General features: G+C 53.3%; 2 protein-coding genes across 3 annotated transcripts; one reads left to right on the top strand and one right to left on the bottom strand.

The window, feature by feature from the left end:
• Positions 1-11143: 11143 nt before the first annotated feature.
• On the bottom strand, positions 11144-14153 carry FOXL2 (forkhead box L2). Its single transcript, XM_057301922.2, has one exon. It carries the CDS (start codon positions 13648-13650, stop codon positions 12520-12522), a length of 1131 nt encoding a protein of 376 aa, XP_057157905.1. The 5' UTR covers positions 13651-14153; the 3' UTR covers positions 11144-12519.
• On the top strand, positions 14153-20921 carry FOXL2NB (FOXL2 neighbor). 2 transcript variants are annotated; one of them, XM_003826543.7, is made up of 3 exons: positions 14153-14386; positions 16443-16562; positions 17188-20921. In XM_003826543.7, exons 1-3 carry the CDS (start codon positions 14287-14289, stop codon positions 17493-17495), a joined length of 528 nt encoding a protein of 175 aa, XP_003826591.1. In that variant the 5' UTR covers positions 14153-14286; the 3' UTR covers positions 17496-20921. The 2 variants fall into 2 exon arrangements, with proteins under 2 accessions (XP_003826591.1, XP_034813392.1); XM_034957501.4 differs by having other exon boundaries at positions 16435-17342.
• The last annotated feature ends 2263 nt before the right edge of the window (positions 20922-23184 follow it).

Below are 23184 nucleotides of genomic sequence, written 5' to 3' on the forward strand. Positions count from 1 at the left end.
CTCCTGTTGCAGCATAGCCCTTCAGGGAGTCTGGCTACCACCCTGCCTGGGGCTCCAGGAGTCACTCATGAATCCTTATAAAAACACCCCCCACCCCAGCCACCTGTTTGGTTTAAAGCCAGCTCTAGTGGGTTTATGTTACTTGTGACCAAAGAGGCCTGCCGTGTGCACAGACAACAGCCCATCAAAAGCACACAAAAACAAATATGTATTCACTTCCCCCACCACAGTTACACCCAAGCTCTTTCTCATTCCATGTGGTCCCAATGGAAGACTGTTTGGAATCTGCATTTTCTGGAGTCCACCTGGAGAAACCTGTTTTCAATTCAATTGAGAACTGCAGTGATTCCCTAATGTGGCTCCACAGGCTTCTTCAGAATCACCTGGAGGAACTGCAGATACACACAGATTGCCAAGCGCCATCTCCAGAGGCAGAAGCTGTTTAGTTTGAAGATGATCTTGAAATCTGTGTTTTAAAAACTTTTTTCCATGAAATTTTGATGTGCAGTTGATTCTACTGGGATCAGGCTGGTTGGGTTAATTTTTTAAAAAATTAAATTCCTCTTTAACTGCCTCCTAGATGGAGGTGGTGTTGCTATCAACCTATCATTTCTGGGAGATGGATTTTGGAGGCGTTTTGTCTGGGAGATGGATAAGGGCCTAGTCTGTGGATGAACTAAACAGAGCCCAGTGAGGTTCAGGCTCGTTGGAGTACATGTAAACATCAATCAGGCCAAAGGGACTTTTCCAGGTTGGCTGCTTGAGCTGGTCAAATGAACCAGATCATTTACTTTGCCTTCTGAGCTCTGTAGACACAACCAAAAGAATAAAAAAAGTGTGTGTGTGTGTGTGTGTAAGGCAGCAAATATACCTTTTACTCTAGAAACAAAAATATCATTTCTGACCCAACAATAGCCGGATCCCTGTGAATGAAGGGTTTGCATATTTTCCTGTTTTAACGGTTCTAGTATAAACAGCCCAAGCCCAGGCCTGATTGTCAGAAGGTCCTGAGCAGCCCAACCAGAATGCTGGAAATGACTCCTTCAGCCCTGAGGACCTGGATCCGGCTTAGTGCCAGGATTTGGGCTTGTGTTTAACAGTAGCAATGAGGTCAGAAGTTGAGGGAGAGGGCAATTGCAGTGGTCCCCAAGACCACAGCTAATGCCAGAACAACAGCAATAGCAGCTGCAGAGCCAAAAGAAGCAGTAGCTATGGTGTATTGATAATTTATCTGTACAGGCTAAGTGTGTCATTTGTTTGAATACTTACAAAAGCTTGATGTGGTAGGCATTATTATTCCAATTTTTAGAATGAGGTTCAGGGAAGTTGAGCAGCTTTTCTGAGGTCACACAGCTTTTAAGGGGAAGACCCAGGATTACATGAAGGCATGTTTGACTCCTAACCATTACAAGACACTGTACACAGTAGCCCAGGTCACAAACATCATCTTGTGTGCCAGTTGGGGATACAGGGCTTTGGTCCTAGAAGCAGGCTAGGACAGCTCTTCAGACACATTGCTGGTTCCTGCTTTCTTTCAAGATGTCCCTCTCACCACCCCAGCTACACTGGTCTCCAGCAGAGGGAGATGGCTGGCAGCAGGGGCTAGAAGGCCCTCTTCTAGGTCAAGGCAGTCCCTAATATCTGGGTGGATTTTTTGTGTCCTGAGAATGGGACCATGACTCTCTTTGTTAGGCTAGCAAAAGACTCAACATTGGCCAGGCATAGTGGCTCATGTCTGTAATCCCAGCACTTTGCTAGGCTGAGGTGGGTGGATCTCTTGAGGTTAGGAGTTTGAGACCAGCCTGGCCAACATAGTGAAACCTCGTCTCTACTAGAAACACAAAAATTAGCTAGGCGTAGTGGCGGGCGCCTGTAATCCCAGCTACCCGGGAGGATGAGGCAGGAGAATTGCTTGAACCTGGGAGGCAGAAGTTGCAGTGAGCTGAGCTGGTGCCACTGCACTCCAAGCTGGACGACAGAATGAGACTTCATCTCAAAACGAACAAGAAAAGGACAACAACAACAAAAAATTAAAAAGAAAGGCTCAACATTTATTGATCAACTACTGATTATATGATTATATATTAACTGATCCAGACGGATCCAGAGAGTGTGGCTTAAGGAGACTTTCATGGGCCTAAAACAGATAATTGGTGCTGGTGTATAACAAAATTATGGTTCATCCAAAGGATGGATTATTAAGCAATAATTGAAAATCATTTTTCAAAGAATAAGATATGGAGAAAAACCCTATGGCGAAAGGTTTAAACAAGCAGGACACAAAACTGCAAATTTTATGTATATTTGTTAATTATGGAAATTAGACTTATTTTAATTGAAATATATAAATAAAAGACTGGAAAGATGCCATCGAAATGTTAACCATGGTTACCTTGTGGGAGGAGGGATGGGATTATTGTAGCGTTGGTGTTTTTTGTGCATTTTAATGTTTTATTTTCCCAATTTTCTTCAGTTTCAATTATCTTTGTGAGGGGAAAAGTGAAAATGTTAAAGTCCTAATACATAGCACTGGAAATGCATAGATATGATGACTGAGTAATTTTTACCCCACCCTGTCTAGAATGGATGCAGCAGGCAGAAGTGTCTCTTCGCCTCACTGCCTAAGGTTTATTTCAAGGGCAAGAATGGGGGCCTCTGGAATCAGTTCTGTCTCGGCAGAACCTGAGCTAGGCCTGTGCCGTGCGGGTAGGGAGCAGCCCCTTCCGGTCGTCGAGGCGCTCTTAATTTGGTTGGAGAGACAAGTGCACTACAAGAAATAGAGGCAGCCAAGCGCCTGGGCCACCATCAAGTAAGGTTGAAAAGGGGAGGGCAGGTAGATCGGGACCCGTGGGCGCCAATCAATGCTATGGTGGCGGAGAGTAAAGGGGACGAACACAGCCTGGGGCCATCCCCGGAGTCCCCCAGCGTCCGCCTGTGGCCGTGCCTGGTTGGCCGCGGATCCCGGCGGGCGCCGCAAAGCGGCGGGATTGCCAGCGCAGAGCTCCGGCTCTCTGCCTTGTGCCTGGGTCCGAGCACCGGAGCCTCTGGTGTCTGCGGGGAGAAGTCTCGGATTGAGAAATATGGGAGGGTCTCGTCAGTGGCTGCAGGTGCGGCAGCCACTCTGGGGACCCAGCGAGAATGGGGTCGCCTGGCTCTGCGCGAACCCCTCACGTGGGTGCAGCTCCTGAGCCGCCGAGGGAGGCGGTGGTAATGTCACCCAGTGCCAGCAGAGGGCAGCCTCGAGGCCGTGAGCCCGAACGGCGACCTCGCCAAACCGCGGGCTCCCTTCCAGCTCCCGGATTCTGCGGGGTAGAGGCGGCCTTGGAGCCCAGAGACCAGCGACCTCAGTCTGCAGGAGCCCGGCGCAGAGGCCCAAGGGCACCCCCGAGATGTGGTCAAGCTACAGCCCTTAGGCAGCCTCACTCTGCGACGGCAAGGGCTTAGAGGGTGAAGGGGGACCAGATGCCTTAGGAGGGGTTAGAAAGCCAACGCACACAGGGAATTTGTTTTCAAGCAACAGATTGCAAGCATGTGGAAACCTTTTAAATGATGCTGGTGAGAGCTATGATAGTTTTCGCATTCTTGGCGAGGAAAGTCGGAGGCTAGTAGCGGGATGGCTCCTGGGCGCGCGGGAGACACAGGGACCAGCGATCCTTGCTGGGGGCAGAGGGACTGTGGACCAAGGATCCAGACACACTTAATTGGGGATTCCAGTCCCGACTGTGGCCACTCAACTGGCGTTGAACTTGAGCAACTCACTATACCGCTCTAGCCTCCGACTAATCACTTCTGTAAAATGGGCATTGTGGGCTCCGAGTCTCGTAAGGGCGCTAGGGATTCGAGACAGCAGGAACTTCCTCACTGCTCCAGCAACCCTGGGTTCCTGGGTTTGTAGGTGGGCTGAAAGGATCCTTTCATCGCACGTTTGCCTGGCGTGGCTGCTTTAGAGACCGAGGCCCGCCAGGCTTTGAAACCCAGTTGCGCGTGGGCAGCCATGGCCGTGGAACCGCCGGGATCGCCTCAGCGGCACTCCGGCCAGCTCCCGACTTCCCGCCCTGGGCACTAGGGTCACCCAGCTCCAGAAGATAGTGCTTATCAGCACAGGAATTGAGACCCCACACCCGGCGCAGTGGGTCTCCCAGGAAGCCTGGCGAAGAGCCAAGGCCCGCCGGACCTGAGGTCGCCTGGGGCGCTAAACAGACCCATCTATGAGCACATTCGGCCAACACACCCAAGTTCAACAGTGGGCGGGATCTTTGGCTGGCCTCGATCTCTCTCACAGTGTGTGCAAACGGGTACCCATTAGATTCTTTTGGCTTGTTTCCTCATCTGTAAACTTTGAAAGGAGAGTATTTCCCGGGGTGATTCTGAAAATCATGCCAGAACTGAAAAGGCCTGTGTAAATGCGAGGTGTAATGATGACTTATTAGAAGCAGCCAGCCCTGTACGTGCCTGTAGGATAGATGCTAGAACGTTCTACAAATGTGTGCACATACACATCACGTATGTGTGAAGGTGCACACCTGTCCCTAGACACATGACAAATGCACACACGTATGCGTGTACCTCTGGCTGAGAGCAAAGGGGCTAATACAGGGCTCATACAGGACATCATCCTGCAGTCTTGTGCGTGCACAGTACACACGCGAGCACGACTGTCTGTGCCTGGAGACACCGTATGGCACCGGAGGAGCTGCTCAGCCGACCCATTTCTTCCGAGCTGGGTCGGTGCCACCTGGGAAGTAGGGTTTCGGGTGCTGCTCTGGAGCGCGGGAAAGTCCGGATCCGGGTCTGCTGGTCAGCGCTTCGGCGCCGCCGGGCTCCTTTATCTCTCATCCGCTGACCGGTGAGCGGCTCCAGTTTCAAGACCCCCGATCCTGCCGGTGAGGGGAGGGAGCGGAGAAGGAGTGCGCTCCGGGCCCAAGAGGCTGCAGGGCCCCACTCCCCAGGTCTGTCGTCCTTCCTTTATCTCCTCAGGTCACACCCCCACTTAAAATAAAGAAGGGTGCCTGACTCATTCAGGTCAGGGAAGTCGGCCCCCGGGAGCCTCCTGCCCTCACAAGCCATGGTGAAGGGAGGCGAAGCCAGGGTTTGCCACGGCCTGGGAGAAAATGCGGCTGCAGGGTCTCTTTGGGCTGCAGCGCTGGCCCGGGGCCCCAAGACTGTTAAGGTGTGTGTGGGAGGCGCGCAGTGTGGCTACCGAAGAGCCCTCCATCACCGCACCGGCAGGCCGCCGGGCTCGTCCTCCTCTCATCCTTCCAAGGGTTCTGAGCTGCGCAGCACTCGCATCACCCAGAAGTGTCTGTGGAGAAAACGACCTCAGGTGTAAGCCCAAGGCTGCTGCCTGCAAAGGCAATGCCGTGGAGACTGGGTTCCACAGCGACCTGGGTTTTTAAGTCACCGAAAGCGACAGGGCAGGGTCACAAACACTCTCCCGCCTTCTCTGCAGACCCGTGCGGCTGACAGGAGAGCGTTGCGCAGAAAATTCGAGGCCGGGCGCTGGAGGAGTCTCCGCGGCCCGGAGAAGGCACAGAGGCGCCCCTGAGAGGCGCAGCTGGAACAGGCGATGCACGGGTTCGGATCTGGCCGGCCAACCGAGCCCAGCGGTCGCGAAAACCAGAGTCGCCACAGAGGTTGAGCACGATTCCATTTCTGGGGATCGGGTCCGGTGGGGAGCCACTGTCCCTAACGCCTCCAGAGACTTTAAGTAGGACAATATAATGCTGGTAGGAGCAAGGTGCAAGGAATTTAGCGGCAGAAGCCTTTCGGGGGGGTGGGGAAAGGCAGATCCATGCCTCGTCTGAGCCTGGGGGTGGGGACAGCCCCTGGCCTTGTAGCCCCTGTTCCGGGGATCAGCTGGGCCCACCTAACCTCCCTACATGGGGTTGAAAGGGGCCAATGGGACGGCCCCGCCGCCCCTCCCTCGGGATTCCACAGGGCCCTGACCCGGCCTTTATCTCTGCACGGTCAGCAGTCGCGGGGGCTTCAGGAAGGAGGACAAAGGCCCGGTGTCACTGCGGGCGGGGGCTCGGTTTCCTGGCTCTCTGCTCACACTCACAGCCTTTAGCGGTTGTTGGGGGAAGATTTTTAAAAATATGTGTCGAATTTCCTTTTTTTCTCTTCTAGAAACAAACAAACAAAAAAGGCAAAAGGCGAATTCCCCTTCACTCCTCGTCCATAGAGATTAAAGTTTCCTGGGATCCTGCCCTTTTTTTTTCTTTGACTGCCTAGAAATACTTGTTCTCCCTTGTACGTAGAGGAAAATGCGGGGAAAGGTTTTTTAAAACTCGGTTTCATACTATTATTATTAATAAGGACAACCGGGCAGGCTGAGGTCCCAACGTGGATGATCCGAGTTGGCCTCGCGCCGGGGCTCTGCAGCCACTGCCCTGTGCGCTCAGCACCTCTGGGGGCGATCGGGGCCCCTGCGCTTCCGCCCGCCGCCCGGCAGTCGAGAGCACCCTGTGCCCAGACTGGCCGACTCATTCTCCCCCGAATTTTGTTTAGAGCTGGCAAGGGGGACTTAGCTCGCGCCCCAAGACCTGGGCTTGCAGCGCCGCCAACAGGCCCGGGGACACGAGGCGCTCCAGGCCGGGGTCTTCCCGGCTGCTGGCCCCTCTCGCTCCCCACCCGCTGGCGGCGCCTCGGTCGCCCGCAATTGACCCAACCCGCTTCCTGCGTTTGCCCCTCAGGTTTCCCGTTTCTCCACAAAGGCCTAGGGGAGCCTCGCCCACAGGCTGACCCTGCAACCTCTGGCCCGGTGGCTACCTTCTGCTTTTCTGAAAAAGAAAAGGAAAAAAAAAAAAAAAAGAAAAGAAAAAAAAAAAAAAGAAAAAAATCAACCAGTCGAGGGAAGCGCGTGAGGACTGGAGGCGCCAGCCGGACAGCCTATGAGTGGGTCCCTGGGTCGGTGCCGCTTCGCGGGTCAGCACGGCCTTTCTCAGAGAAAACCTCCTAAACGTGTGAAGACCGCTTTGGGGGAAGCGAGAGGGAGGTTGGAGGAGCCCCGGGCAGGGTCTCAGCGCCCACCAGCTGTGCCTTCAGGGCTTGGGTGTTCGCTGCAACGGCAACCGCGTGAGCCTCACTCCCACGGCCAAGGGGCTAGGGCAGGGTGGATGCAATCGCGTGCGCCTGGCCCCGGAAGGTGCTCGCAGGGGGTGCCTGTGGCCAGCTGGGTTAGGAAGTCAAATCCTAGAAAGTTATTACCAAAGGTTTTTTTTTCCCCCTTCCTTTCTTCTTTCCTTTTTTGCTTCCTTCCTTCCTTTTTTTTTTTTTTAATAGGGGAAGGGAAAAAACATTATTGAACATCTACTATAAACTGGGCACTTAAAAATTAGAAAATTTAATTATTTTAATAATTCTGATACACGCACGTATTTCTATTTTATAGAGGAGAACACTGAAATTTGAATGGGTATTTTGCCCAAGGTTACATAGTTGTTAAAGAGGACACCAGGCTCCAACCCAGTTCTTCCTGACTAAACAGGCCAGGTCTTTGCCTCATGCTGCACAGGCCACCTCCGCGAAGTGACAAGATCCCAGAACATGCTTTTCACAGCTCAGCACCAAGCCTGTGCAGCAAACAGCCTGTGCAGCAGCAGTTTCTGTGGTACAGAAACAAACAAACAAAAAAGGCAAAAGGCACAGCTCAGACTGTGCTTCCTTCTTCTCCCGGGAGGCTCTCCCTTACTACTCCTGGGAGGCTCTCCCTTACTACGCAGCTCCCTTGAGCATCAGTGGCAGCTAGGCTCAGCTGCTGTCAAGTCTCCTTTAAAAATTTCGGAGGCCATTTGCCTCACAGATACCTGGAAGACCTCTGGTTGGTCTCTTCTCTTCTTAGGACCTGAGATTCCTCAAATGTAATGTAATTTTGGGTTCCTAGACCCAAGACACTCTTTTTATGACAGCTGGGAGTCCTCTCTCCAGAAAGTGGAAAGTTGCTAAGACTGCTCGGTTTTAAAAATCCTTAATTCCTGGTTGTCCCGAAGGCATGGGGCTCTTAGTCCCATCCTTTCCCCATCTTTTCTATGGGTCCCACAGTCTACTCCAAGGAGTAGGGGCTGCCACACAGTGGTGGTAGGCCTGACGGGCAGGGCCCTAGGGTCACCACCAGGTTAGATCTGCAGAATGGGGACACTGCAGGGATGCTGAGCCTGATCAAGATGTTTCCTGGACTTAGACCCCCACCCAGAAGCCAGGAGTCTGGTCCGGTGATCCTGTCCATGAAGCCTGGCCCAGACCTTCATAAAGGGAAGAGCTCAGTTGAGAGCAAACTATCTTGGGCCAGACTCAGATTCCTGGCCCATATTCTGCTTGTCCGGCTGCATGAAGCCTGGGTCTGGCCCCAATTTCCACCCGCCGCCAGGGGGCTCCTTGCAGCCCCATCTCCAGCCTTGGCTTCTGGGAAACCCTGGCAAAGGCTGGATGCACCTAACCTCGGATGAAAGGTCCAGGGCCTCTTGCTCATCTAAGCCTCAGATCTGGAGCAGTGAACTATTTACTGATGCAAGCTGGAAACAGGCCGTCAATACCCTCTGGAGTAGGGTACAGGATCATCTCCAGAACTCCGTAGGTCCCTTTCCCACAGTCCCTTGGTGCATGTACTTCAATGGCGAAGATTTCTCCAGGTCCCTCTTGAGAACTGGACACCTCCCCACCTCCCCCTGCTTTCTCCAAACCAACCCACTTACTCTGACTGGGCAATTTTAGTGAGGTGGAGGTGACTCTAAGAATTTCTGTGTAAATGTGAGGAGAGGGCTCATACTGTCAGCAGTGTGTGAGATGTTTACACCCACCACACACATAATCTTCATGCAAGAACGACTCATTACCCAGGACATTCAGAAATTGGCTGGGTATTTGTATTAAACTCTATTTACATTGTATTTATACACTGGCCAATATATATACACACACTCACACGGCCCAGCCATCTAGGCCAGACTGTATATGCTAAGGCATAATTGCTATATAACTCAAATACTTTTGCCCTCAGGAATTGCTTAGATCAGCTTCTATAATAGAAACTCAAAAGTGCGAAGAGGGAGAGAAGAAAAAGGACATGAGAGATGAAGAAAGCCTGCCATTGAACTAAACTTTCGGCCCGGGGGAAAATGACCAAACTTAAGAGCTTTGGAGAAATCCCGAGGGCTGGAGTTAGACAGATTTTTCCTGTGGGCATCCATGGGGAAGTGGGGTATGATTTGGCTCCCTTCTCTCACCTCCTTCAATCCCTGTGTAGACCCAGGAAACCCTCACTGATTGCTTCATTTTGTCTTCCTTACTTGGTGAGGCTGCTGCTCTCTTCCCAGCCTTGGGTGCCTTTTGCCTTTCAGTTCTCGGGGAGGAGACAGGCTGGTCCTTCATTGCTGGCCCCGGCCAACTTCTCCGTCTCACTGGAGGTGGGCTGCTACCTGCCCACCAGGGCTTGGTCCTGGAAGCTTCCCTCCCTTGCTTTCTCTGCTTGAGACGGCAGTTGGGGGAGTGCTGACAGCCAGCTTCAGAACAGGGAGCCTCTGCCTGATGAAGCAAAGGCTCTGTCCATATTACTTTATTTTTCAGCAAGCCAGGAATACACACCCACAAATGCACACATCACCAATGAGGTATGAATGCCACACACACTGTGGTCCCAGTAAGCACTTCCTAAGTGTTAGCCATATGATTATTACAATGCCAAAAATATATGCCCACTCTGCAGGCAAATGACAGACACACACACCTCCCACCCTGTCACCAATACACAACTGACACTGTACACACACATTTGCAGCAGATACAGACTACACAATTACTTGCCCATGGGCTAAATTTTCACGCTAGACAAAGCACAAACAGACATGCACACAGCAGGCTGCTTTCTGTTCTGCAACTCCCCTTAGCCAGATAGTGGAGCAGCCGGGCACCAAAGGCACCCAGACACCAGGCCTGACCAGCCTCTAGGGCTTCCTGCTCCAGCTGAGCCTCCCTCTCCATCCTGCTCCTGCCGGTTCCTGGTAAGCTCCAGTCCCAGTCTTGAGGTGATGCCCCCTGAGAATCCCCGTGGCTTAGTCTCCTGCCTTGTAGCCTCTCGCAGGATGCCCGTGGGGGGCGGGGGGCATTCTGAGCAGAAGCCACTTGGGCCCAACTATACGTAACAGGATACCACCCTGAGGTTCCTACCGCCTGACCACTGGAGGGCTGAAGTGAGAGGCCTGCAGGCTCATTCCCGTGGCGCAAAACCGCTCCTGGCCCACCAGCCGGCCTGGACCTGCCGCCACATTGCTGGCCAGGCCCCGAGATAGACGGGGGGGGGGGGGGGGGGGGCAGTGAGGGACACACGGCTGGGTGCGGGGTCTGGTCTCAGCTGAGCAGCAGCCCGCAAGAACCGGCGGATCTATCCTATCAGAAGTCGGAAGTCATCTATCCCATCAGAAGAGTGAAAGCCGACCACCCCCTAATCCGCCTGGGAGAACCAGACTGCAACCAGGTCAAACGCCTGTGTGCCTGCGCGGAAGCATGGATCTTAATTCGTTATTTGGGGATCTCAGTACAGGAAGAGAGAGAAAGAAAAAAGACTAAATTTCTGCAGCCGCGAAGTATGTTCAATCCTTACTGAAACCTCCAAATCTTCTACCCATATCTCAAGGTAAATGAATTCTGACTATTAAAAATAATAAAGCAGTCACTTCTCACATTTGTACAGAGGTTAGCAGTTTGCAGCGCATTTCCACAACCAGAATTTTATCTATTAATGTTTGGAACAAACTCTTGGCTGTTATAGTTGACTCAAAATCGAAAAGTTTGAGAACAATAATAAAAACACAGCCAGCCCATACACCTAGTACAACTGTGTATGCGGTAGAATACAAACTTGAATAGGTACAAAAATAAACCAAGTCCTACCTACAGTCGCGCCTTGTGAACGAACCACGGCAGAAAAAGTCTTTCTGCTGACGTTAAACAGCCGCAACGGGCCAGTGATGACACAGAAAACAAACAATCCCCAGGAAAACAAAGCAGCAGCGACAGCCACAAACGCCTGCCACCCCGGTTGCTCTCAATCTTTGTTTAACTCATTCTGAAAAAGATAAAATTTTGCTGAAAATCTTCCTCTTTTAACTAGCTGCTGAACTAAGGAGCGACAGAAATAAAGAAGTCCGTGTTAAAAGAAAGAACACAAAATTTATTCGGGAATCGACAAGGCAAAAAACAAAAACAAAACAAAAAAACACAACAAAAGTGCTCTAGTTCTGTCTAGAAAATTTGGTCCCCCAGACAACAAGCTACAGTACAACCAGGTCTATGGTTTTCGGGCCGGGCCGGCTCCGGGCCACAAGACCGCCTAGGTCGGCCGCTGCCGGGTTTCACATTTCTCCTTCCCAAGGTGGGAGAAGCAGGAGGTTTGAAAAACAAAAAGCAGGGAGGACGAGCCGTCCCAGCAGCGTGGGCCAGGCAGGCAGTGATCTCCCTGCCTCCAGGACTTGCATCGAAAGATCCGGGGACATTTGTTTTTGATTTTTTTCTTCAGATAGGGAGAGGGTGAAACTTCCCCAATTGGTAGACGAAACCATCTTTTATTGGATATATTCTCCTAACTCTGAACACAGCTTTTTGAAGGCCCAACAAAAACTCTAACGCAAATCTTCCAGAAGAGAAGATGAGGAATACTAAAGCTTTTGATTTTCATATTTGGATTTAGCAAACTCCAAGGCCACAATACTTCCCCGGTTGCCCGGTGAATTTTTTTTCCTTTTTTTTTTTTTTTTTTTTTAAATACTCTCTTAAAAAGTTCCACCGATCTTTCAAACAAAACATTAGCCAGCCGCCGGGGCCCGGAGGTGCCCGAAGCGACGGGACTGATAGCGGAGGAAACGCAGCCTCCCTCCGCGCCGGCCCGCGGTGTAAACCGAGTACAGGCCGTGGAGCCAGGCTGCCCCGGCTCCCGCTGGATCCCAACCCCCGCCCCGCCTAGTGGGCCCCGCGGCAAGCGGCTTCTGAACAGCTTCAAGAGGGTTCGCGGAGCAAACACACGTATTGGTCCGTCCCTTTCTCGGGCAGCGCGGTCCCGCCATCAGTCCTGTCCGGCCCGTCTAGCCATGGACTGCACGGCAGTCGGGCGGGGAACGCGGAGAGCGAGCGCACCGACCTGTGAGAGAAGGCCAAGAGGTCTGCGCTGCCGACGCCCGGTCGCACCTCGGCCCCGGGCCCTTTCCGCGGTGAATCTGGGCAGGAGACGCTGGGGCTCCGGAAAGAGACGAGCCCAGTAGAAAGCGCGCAGAGAGGCAGCTTCAGGCCAGGGGAGTGCAAGGTCACAGAGGTCAGGGAGGTGAGCACAGGAGGACATAAACTGAGGGGACAAAGAGGAGCGACAGGAGCTTAGGAAAGCGAAAAAGCACAGAGGGACCCTGGGCGCTGGCTCCAGAGGCGGGCCCAGAGGGTGTGAGGTCAGGCTGGCGGCGGCGTCGTCGGCTGCGACCGGGGCCGGCGTCGCGCGTCCCTGCATCCTCGCATCCGTCTGCACCGGCATGCGGTGGGCTCTCAGAGATCGAGGCGCGAATGCAGCGCGCCGGTCTTGCTGTCGTGGTCCCAGTAAGAGCAATGCATCATGGCGAGCTCGGGCTGCCGGGCACAAGCGAACTGCAGGCCCGGCGCACTGGTGGGCGCGGGCGCCGGGGGCGCGGCGGTGGCTGGGCTGGCAGGGCTGAGCTGGCCCGGCGGCGGCGCGGCGGCCCCGTGGTGCGGTGGGGCAGGCGGCGGTGCGGCGGCCGCGTGCAGATGGTGTGCGTGCGGATGCGGGTGGGGGTGCGGCGGAGGCGGGGGTGCGGCCGGCGGGCCTCCCAGGCCGTTGTACGAGTTCACTACGCCGGGGGGCAGCGCCATGCTCTGCACGCGTGTGTACGGCCCGTACGAGGCGGCCGGGCCCGCCAGCCCCTTGACCACAGCGGCCGCGCCAGGGCTACCGGGGCCCGCGGCTGCAGCCGCAGCTGCTGCAGCCGCTGCGGCCGCCGCCATCTGGCAGGAGGCATAGGGCATGGGTGAGGGAGGCTGCGGTAGCGGCCACGAGTTGTTGAGGAAGCCAGACTGCAGGTACTTGGGGGGCGCCAGGTAGCCGTAGCCGTCGGCCGCGGCGCCCGCCACGCCGCACCCGCCTGCGGCGCCTCCGGCCCCGAAGAGCCCCTTGCCGGGCTGGAAGTGCGCGGGCGGCGGCCGGAAGGGCCTCTTCATGCGGCGGCGGCGCCGGTAGTTGCCCTTCTCGAACATGTCTTCGCAGGCCGGGTCCAGCGTCCAGTAGTTGCCCTTGCGCTCGCCGCCGCCCTCGCGCGGCACCTTGATGAAGCACTCGTTGAGGCTGAGGTTGTGGCGGATGCTATTTTGCCAGCCCTTCTTATTCTTCTCGTAGAACGGGAACTTGGCGATGATGTACTGGTAGATGCCGGACAGCGTGAGCCTCTTCTCCGCGCTCTCGCGGATCGCCATGGCGATGAGCGCCACGTACGAGTACGGGGGCTTCTGCGCCGGGTCCGGCTTCTCCGGGGCTGTCCCGCCGCCACCCCCACCGCCCTTGCCTGGGCTCGGCGGCGGCCCTTCTGGCTCCTTGACTGTGCGACCGGTCTCTGGGGCCAGCAGGGCCCCCGCCGCGTCCTCGGGCTCGGGGTAGCTGGCCATCATGACAAAGCCGGCGCGCCGCGGCCGGGCCGCCTCTGCTCTCCGCTCCAGGCGCTGGCGCGGCAAAGAGTTGGGGCGCACGAGTCCGCTTACGGCCGAGTCTCAAACTTCTGGAGACTGCGGATGCCGCCCGCGCTTGCTTGCTGGAGGCCTGTCGCTGCTCTCCCCTCTCCTTCTCCTAGGGAGCGGCCGGCGGGAGTGGAGCTCAGCCTCTGGCCATGGGGAGTCCGCCCAACAGAGAGGGGCTCCGGCCTCGCCGCCCCTCCCCGCTCAGGCCAGTCCCCGCCTTGGTGGGTTTTCTTTTCTGCGCTCTTCCCCTCCCCCCGCCCCCCGGTTTCCCGAAGCACGACCCGCGTCTCTGGCGGAGCTGCCTCCTGGAGTCCCTAGAGCGCCAGGAGCCTCGCTCTGTTCTGATTCGTATGGGCTCCACCGAGTTCCGCTTGCGTCAGGCGCCTTCGCCCCTATAGCGGGGCGGCCAGCCGCGCACGGGCGAGTTCATCTCCAAGTCACTTTTTGTAAACGCCCCGCACAGCCTGGACCGGCCTGCCCCCGCCCAGCGAGCCTCGGGGGCCCAGCCGACAGCCAGGCTCACGCGCCCTTGAAATCTGCCGGTACTCGCTCTGCGGGCTGGGCTGGGAGATGACGAGGACCCCGGTGGGGTCTGCCCGCACCCGGCCAAAGCCCAGGAAGCTCGGGCCCCAGCGAGGAAAGGCGCTCCAAGCCTCCTCGCGGCTTTCAGGTGAAAGAAAACGACTCCTTTGCTCTGCCGTTTGCTGCCGTCTTGAGGCTGAACTTCTAGCTCGGGGCTGGGGAGGGGCGAGACGGCGAAGGGGCCGGACGGGGTAGGGTGGGGAGAGCTGCTCTGAGGCTTTGGGAAAGTCAGCCCAGAAACGGGTGTGACTGTACGAAGAAGCCTCGGCCTGGCCTGTCCCTCGCGCTCTCAGAGTGACTGGGCTGGAATGGGGCTGGGGAGAGGATCTCTGGAAATAGTCGTCAGGGGCGCCGCCTGAATCACCTCTGCCTCTCCCTGCGTTGCCAGTGGATCTAGGAACCAGGCTCCTCCTTGGAATCCGTGTACTAATCCTACGGGGTTGGAGTGAAAGTTGGATGTGTGCTTTAACAACACCAAGTAGATGCCCCTCAGCTATTGCACTAACACAGGCGGGGCTGTTGCCCGGGACTTTGCGGGACTGTGTATGTGTGTGCGCAGGGGTCACATATGGAAGTCATGGAGAGGAGCTGTCCTTGAGATGGGTGAGATACCAGGTGCATGTGTGCTGCTCAGAAACACAGGTATGCACATGTACAAGGTGTGAGATTTGTATTTACGAGGTAAAACACACTTATACTGATAGTTATGTAATATGTTCATCAAGTATTAGAGTAAATGTAGCTGGTGGATATAGCATCTTCTCTTTTTCTCCTTTCTTACTTCTTTCCTTCCCCCCTTTCTTCCTTTCTTTCACAATTCTTCGATGCCTCTTTCCCTCCCAGTGTATGTATTTTGCCACAGACTGGGAAGACAAACATCAGGCTGAGGGAGGGACTTGTTCAAATCTCTCTCCTGATGAGACATTTGTTCTGATCTTTCTCCAAAGAATCAGGAGTTAGTTGTCACCTACCTTGAGCAGAATTCTGATGGGAATCCAATTATTTCAGCATGTACAGAGATTGTTTCAGGGAAAATCAGGTGTGCCTTTTAACAGTGTGCTCCTTAACAGTGCCTTTTAACTTGGCCTAAACAAAAAGTCTGCAGTCATAAAGTATGAGAGAGATGGCCAGTGTTTTGAATCCTCAAGCCCCAAACTCCTTGGTGCTGAGGAGGGGGGCAAGGCCGCCTTATGGAGGAACGTGGACTGAATGGATGTCATATAGCTGTGCGTTAGTGATTGGCATGTCTGGAGTGGCTGACTCAATGCCTGTCACTGCCTCTTCCTCCCAGGCTGTTTAGACTCTGAGGGTTCTCCTGAAGCCCAAGGAGCCTTCAGTGGCCTGTGGTTCCAGCATCCACAGGCCATCTACAAGTGTTGTCTGCTGCTCACTCAGGCCTCTGATCTGCATTCTGAGATGAAAGGGAGGGAGGACAAGGGTGGTAGGGCTCTTTGGAATTCAGCATCTTGAAGATGACACCAGAGAGGTCAGCAGGGCAGCCCTTGCCTGGTCACAAGGATGAGAGGGAGCAAGGCTATCCCCAAAGTAGCTTGGTTTTTTTATGGGCGGTCTCCCACTGCACCCAACAGACATGGGGGAAGCAGCACTTCCGCAGAATCCCTGCTGCTGCTTTCTGAGCAGGAGTGCAGATGTTTTTCTTCTTCCTTACCCCCATCCTTGCCCAGGCTTTGGGTGGGAGTGGTGAGTCCGGTTTGGGGCTGCTGCAGATTGGCCTCAGTGCCTATCCTCCCCCAGCCAGGGCCTGGGCAGGGGGAAAAACAGCTGGGTCTGGCCCCATCCTAGTGGGGGCTCCTCTCTCCTTTTCTCTCCTTTTTTTTTTCTTGACCACCCAGGCTGGCTCTCTGCGTCTCTCTGTCTTTCTTTCTTCTTCTCACAGGCATTTCCGCTGCTCAGCCCTGCAGCAGCCAGGTGTAACAGCATTGTTGTGTGTGTCATCACTTCCCTGAATTCCACACTCGGCTCCCTTTTCAGCCTTTAAAGAGCCTGTGTGTGTGTGCGTGTGCGTGTGTGTGTGTGTGTGTAGGGGTTGGGGGCAAATGAAGGAGTTCCTCTGAAGGATTTTCAGAATAGAAAGGAGTTCTGCTCTGAAAATACTGATTTCTGACTGTCCCGTAGAGGAACAGAATCCCCAGCCCTGGTGAAGAAGAGGATGCCTGATGCGTGCACCCTGGGAAGGGCTGGAATCGGTCTCCCCAAGATGTGCCTTCACATGGCTGTCCGGCATTCGAAGGCTCAGAAAACAGGCAAGAAAATGCGGGCGGGAAACCTGGCAGAATGATTACTTTCAGGTCCCCTCCAGGCTTCTGCGGAAAAGCCAGGGGCTTCGGACTGGAGATAGAGGAACCTAGGGTGAGAATAGAATCCTCTCCTTGCCGGCCCAGCCAGAGGTGGGTGAACCGGGCGCTCCAGGAAACGGTGCGGGGCGCCTTGATTTACTTCTCAACCTTCGGAGGCAGGCTGCTTGCTGGCGAGGTCGGGATCCTCTCTGAACAGGGCATACTGTGCCTAGGTTTTGTGGACGCCAGGGCCGGTTCCTTTTCTCCCCGCGGCATTGGGGCGACGCAGGGCCCCCGGCTTAGTGACCTTGGGGCGGCGCTCACCTCCAAAGGCCAGGGTGGTGGGCTGGGCAGAACTCACTGCCTCTTTGCCCCAGTTTTCCAGGGTCCCGCAGCTGCAATTCAGCAGCCACCGGCGCCTCCTGACCGTGGTCCCACCGTAGCGCCGCCTGCGGATACGGTTCCAGTGAAACGCCGATTGAGCGCAGTCTCAGCTCCCGCGCCTCCTCGCAGCCTGGCCCCGCGCCTCGGAGGTCCCGACAGCCGGCGCGAGCAATCTACATGGCTCTGATAGAGACGCTTTTCTCCCCAGGGCCGGGAATCCTGCAACAGCGGCAGAAGCGGCCCGCGCCTCGGGCTTCCGGCGGCCCAGCTCTACTAGGGGAGCGTCGCGGCTGCTCTGAGGCAGGCAGCGCTTCGCTAGAACCGCTCAGCTCGTCCCGCGCCGCCGCCGGCTGCCTGAACCAGGTTCCGCTGTCCCCTTTCCTAGCGGGACCCCGAAACACCCGCCGGCTTCCCGCTCCTGAGCGGGAGAGAATAGAGCTTGCTGCAACCGTCTGCTTGGAGGGATGGCCTCTGCGGTGCTTGGCTAGCAAAGGGAAGCTTCACTGTGTCTATTAGTACATCCCCATACACTCCACGCCTCAACAACTGTCAGCACTCACTCCCTCCCGGCCCCTCACAGGGCCCTTTGCACCCACACCTCAGGGACTCGGTGTCCCTCCACTCAGGTCACGTTACTCCATCCACTTCTCTCTCCTTCTCCCTCTGTCAACTCCAAATCCCCTCTAGTTCTCCCTCCCCTCCTACTTCTCTCACACTCACCAGCTACACATACTAATTCAGATTTTGCCCATGTTGGTGGAAAACATGTCAAGCCAATGTGCAGACCCTAAGGCTTTTCACACGCTGCTCACTTTCGCATCTCACGGTGCAGAAGGACCGCTGGGCTCCAGGTTTACAAGCCTGACTCCGAGAAGCCTGTTGATTCTCTGATGTCCTTGGCCTGTGATTCGGGTGACTGGGCTGCCACCTGGGTGTTTTCATGGTGGGACTGCCGCACAGACCACAGAGAAGCTCAGGTACTGAGCACGTTCCAGATACACTTTAACATGCACAGGCCACTCACACAGGCTTTATCTCTGTCTCGAAACTCTGCTGAGCTTGCTGCTCAGACCAACAAGGTGCAGCAGCAGACACCCACATAGCACCAGGTCTGAAGCCAGTGGGTATTAGTCTGCCTGGTTGGGATTAGCAAAGTCAGTTACCCACATATGTGCTTGGGAGAGAATAGGGGAGTGGAGAGAGAGAGAGAGATATTGAGGAAGAGGAAAGAGAAGCGACCTCCTACTCTGGGAAGAGCTCACACATGAGAGCTGTTTCCTGTTGTTAAGTGTCTCACTGAGCTCCCCTCTTTCTCCCCCAGGAAGGGCTTGAGAGGCAGTAGACCAGAGCTCTGGGCTCCTCTTTACCTTGCTGATGTTGGGGTATGAGTCCTCCAACACCATTTTGTCCCAAGGAGTATGTGCCCCACCGTCAATCAGGCAGAATGCAGGGCAGTTGTCGGCCTTTTTCGTGGTGGAGGCCAACTGGGAAAAAGGCAGAAGGGTCTGGGTCCTGGGCCAAGTGAGGCCCTCTTCCCTCCAAAGACCCGTGGGATGCTCTCAGAGGCGGATTCTAGGGTGGTGGGAGCTGCTGACAAGTTTCCTCTGATATCCCTCATGACATCTATGGCCCAAAGCCATTTTGTTCAGCTCTGAACAGTGAGTGCCTTGCCAGTAGGCCTCAGGCTTGCTGGGGAACATGATGTGTTCTTAAAAGTTGCCTTGTTGCCTTTCTCCACACCCAGACTGTAAGCACTGATGGGCAGAGACTCTGCCCTCCACTTCTCACTCAGTGCTCCCCACCAGGATGGGCTTAATGCCTTTTAATAGAATTAGAAAATGGTTCTGCTGGACAGAATTGGGAAATGCCACTTTCCTTATAATGAAGTTAGAATTTCCAAGAAAGGGACTGTAGCTGAGGAAAAGCGGTTTGATCATTGACAGCCAGCTCAGGATCTGAGAGTTCTTTGCCATTTGGGGTTATTATAGCTGCATGGCCATGGTGCTGAACCTTAGGCAAGGACAAGGACACCTCCCTAGTTCCCAGTCATGGTGAGGACCTGTCTGAAACATTCAAACTAGACTTTACTGGAAACAGAGAAGTCTCTGCATTCAGGGCAGCTGGCTTGCAAGGTAAGGCCTGCAGTCTCCACCCCCACGCTAACCCATGAGGGGATGCCAGAGAGAACCCTTCCCCCTTGGTCCTCATTCCTGGCTCAATTTTCTCCCACAAAGCGGGCACTGCCTAAAGATGATAGGCAACTGCCATGGAGGAAGGCAGTTTTAGATGCCTAGCTGGCACAAAGTCCAGAGGAAGGGAGGGAGAAGGGCTGAGTTTTGTATTACTGTTCTACCTTTGGAGATTTTCCTCATGCCAAGATAGGGGGGGTGTGTGTGTGTATGTGTGTGTGTATGTGTGCACTATAACTTTATGAAACACTTTTTTTTTTTTTTTTTTGAGTCAGGGTCTCACTCTGTTGCCCAAGCTGGAGTGCAGTGGTGCAATCTTGGCTTACTGCAGTCTCCACCTCCCAGGCTCAAGTGATCCTCCCATCTCAGCCTCAGCCTCCCAAGTAGCTGGGACTATGGGTGTGAGCCAACACACTCAGCTAATTTGTTTTTTTTTTTTGTTTTGTTTTGTTTTTTTGGGTATTTTTGGTAGAGACAGGGTTTTACCATGTGGGCCCAACTGGTCTTGAACTCCTGAGCTCAGGGTGATTTGCCTGCTTCAACTTCCCAAAGTGTTGGGATTACAGGTGTGAGCCACCATGCCCAGTCAGTTTTTTATTTTTTATTTAAACAGTTTTGGGGGAACAGGTGGTTTTTGCTTACATGGATAAGTTCTTTAATGGTAATTTCTGAGATTTTGGTGCACTTGTCACCCGAGCATTGTACACGGTACCCAGTGCGTAATCTTTTATCCCTCATCCCCCTCCTACGCTTCCCCCCCTGAGTCCCCATTATATAATTCTTTTTTTCTTCTTTTTGAGACAGAGTCTCACTCTGTTGCCCAGGCTGGAGTGCAGTGGCATGAACTTGGCTCACTGCAGCCTCCTGAGTTCAAGTGATTCTCCTGCCTCAACCTCCTGTGTAGCTGGGACTACAGGCATGCACCACCATGCTCAGCTAATTTTTGTATTTTTTGTAGAGATGGGGTTTCACCATGTTGGCCAGGCTAGTCTTGAACTCCTAACCTCAAGTGATCTGCCTATTTTGGCCTCCCAAAGTGTTGGGATTACAGGCGTGAGCCACTGCGCCTGGTCCATTATGTCATTCTTATGCCTTTGCATCTTCATAGCTTAGCTCCCACTTATAAATGAAAACACAGGATATTTGGTTTTCCATACTTGAGTTACTTCACTTAGTATAATGGTCTCCAGCTCCATCCAGGTTACTGTGAATGCCATTATTTTGTTCCTTTTTATGGCTGAGTAGTATTCCATGGTGTATATATATCACATTTTCTTTATCCACTCATTGGTTGATGGGCATTTAGCCTTGTTCCATATTTTTGTATGCAGTATAACTTACAGATGGTAAACAATATACAGCTTGATGTATTCTGACATGTAATGCAGTATGTAACCACCACCTGGATCAAGATATGGAGCATTTCTGGCACTTCATAAGGTTCCTTCATATCTTTTTCCAATCAATATTGCCTCAAAAGGGAAACCATATTTGGATTTCTATCACCATAAATAACCTTTGCCTGCCTTGAGCCTCGTATAAATGGAGCATATAGCATGTATGCCTTTATGTCTAGTTTTTTTCTGTGCAACATATTTTTAATATTCACTGGTCTTGTTGCATGTGTCAGACATTTATTTCTTTTTATTGCTGTGTAATATTCTAGTATTTGCTTATCCATCCATATGTTGAGGGACATTTGTTTCCAGTTTTTGGATATCATAAATAAAGCTGCTGTGCACATTGTTGTACATGTCTTTTTGTGAAGGGTATTTTACTACTCTTGAGTGAACTGTAGGAGTAGGCATATATTTAGTTTCAATAGATTCAGTCAAACAGTTTCCAAAGTGATAAAACCAAATACAGTGATATACAGATAGACAGACATACTTTAACAGGGCCTTTCCCTTATAGATAGCATTCTCTAAAAACCACTATTTAGCTGCACTTATTATTACTGTTGTTATAAATGGAAAAAACAGCTTTTTTGTTTTTTGGTTTTTGTTGCACAAGGTCTCACTCTGTCACCCAGGATGGAGTGCAGTGGCGTGATCGTGGCTCACTGCAGCCTTGACCTCCTGGGCTCCGCCTCCTGAGTAGCTGGGACTACAGGTGCTCACTGCCGCCCCCAACTAATTTATGTATTTTTTGTAGAGATAGGGTTTCGCTGTGTTGCCCAGGCTGGTCTCGAACTCCTGGGTTCAGACAGTCCTCCCATCTCAGCCTCCCAAAATACTGGGATTACAGGCATGAGCTACCACACCTGGCCAAAAAAATAGCCATCCTTTATTAAGCAGTTATTTTGTGCCAGGAACATTACATGCATTATCTCATTTCATTTTTATGAGAAACCTAAGGGATTGGTACTATTCCCATTTTACACTTGAGGAACCTGAGGCTCAGAGAGGGTGAGTAACTTGCCAAAGGCCCCTGGCTGATAAGTGACTACTTGACTGTGGGCTCTGAATTTCACTTCCGTACATGTACCTCTGTTTGTTCCCGTGAGGTCAGGAAGTTCTCCCTTCCATCTGAGCAAATCTACCTGCTGGGTAAGAGACTCATTTCCTATCAACCTGTAGTCCTCTCTGCATACCTTCTCACACCTAGATTTGAGATCTGTGTACACACCCATATGCACACAGTTTCTCTCCCACAGCCACGCACACTCACTGTGAAGAAGAAGAGGGTGGGGGCCAATTTAGTGAAGACTTCAGAGCTTGCCAAGTCCCGGGCTCAGCAACCTAATGGGGTCCCTCTCGGAATTTGCAGAAGATTGGACTAAGATTGGACTAGGGACCACCAGCCTGTTTCTGGATGCTACAGAGGATAATTCAGAGGCTTTCTTTCCCTGGAAAGAGATGGGAATTTGGTCCTCCTCCCAGTATGCTGAGCCAAGCCCATGGTGGGCTTCAGAGGCTGATGCCTAGGGCATCCCTCTGCAAGGTTTGTCGACAGATGTTGCAGTTTGCCTTGGAAGGTGGTGAGTGGGGAGGATGAGTGTGGTCTGAGCAGGGAGAGAGCAGGAAGTCTGGGGAACTGCCCCTCTAGGCACAGTGCTTGACTAGGCCCTGCATGGAATGGTCACTGCAGGAGGGAGAACCAGCAGCCTCCTCCTCGGGGCCATGGGTTACCAAATTTCCAAGTCTCTAAGCCCCTAAGCTTGACTGAGAGGAGTGTTGCTACTCTGTGGGTAGAGGCCATATGTGGGTTTTCTATGCTTTGCAGGTGGCCCCTCCTCAGGCCCCTTTCTAGACTAATTGAGGTCTTGCTGGGCTCTGGGTTTGTAATTGGGGGTAATTGCTGACAGGCTGTTGTGGTGGTACAAGCAGGTTTTTGTTGGGGAAGCAGTAGTCAGGATTTGGGGGCTTTGGGTGGGGACAGTCCAGGATCCCGATGTTCCCTATTCCAGGAAGCTCTTGTCCCTGGCCGTTTGCTTGGAGGCAGTACTCCTGAGGACCAGGGACTCATAGCATATCTGAACAGGAAGGGACCTCCTCATGCAGGTGCTGGGAACTCAGATCCAGAGGCACACGGAAGGAGGTAGTGCAGCTGCAGCAGAGGTCCTGATGCCTGGCACTGTCATCTATGCACACCGCTGACAGGCTGAGAGGCACTGCCGTTGGGTGGCTAACAGACCTCTGTTCCAATTCCTACTGATATCAGCCTTGGAAATGATGGATGCTCACCTTGCTTCAGAGTTTTAAATTTTTTAAAATCATTTTTTGAGTAGGCAATGTATTCACATGGACCAAAATTTAAAAATATAGAAGGCTTGCAGTGAAAAGTTTCTCTCCCACTTCTGTCCCCCAAGTCACCCTTCTCACAGGCAGCCAGTGACCCTGGTTTCACATATATCCTTCCAGACATAGTTTATGCACATACAAGCATACCCACATACATTCTTCTGCACTCCCTCAATTTTTGCCTATGGCAGCATTGAATGCACAGTGTTCTGCACCTTAGATCTTTCCACATCAATGCATTCTCTTTTTAGAGCTGCATGCTATCTATGTTGT

Source organism: Pan paniscus, chromosome 2 (assembly GCF_029289425.2).
Source record: "Pan paniscus chromosome 2, NHGRI_mPanPan1-v2.0_pri, whole genome shotgun sequence".
NCBI classification, from domain to species: domain Eukaryota; kingdom Metazoa; phylum Chordata; class Mammalia; order Primates; family Hominidae; genus Pan; species Pan paniscus.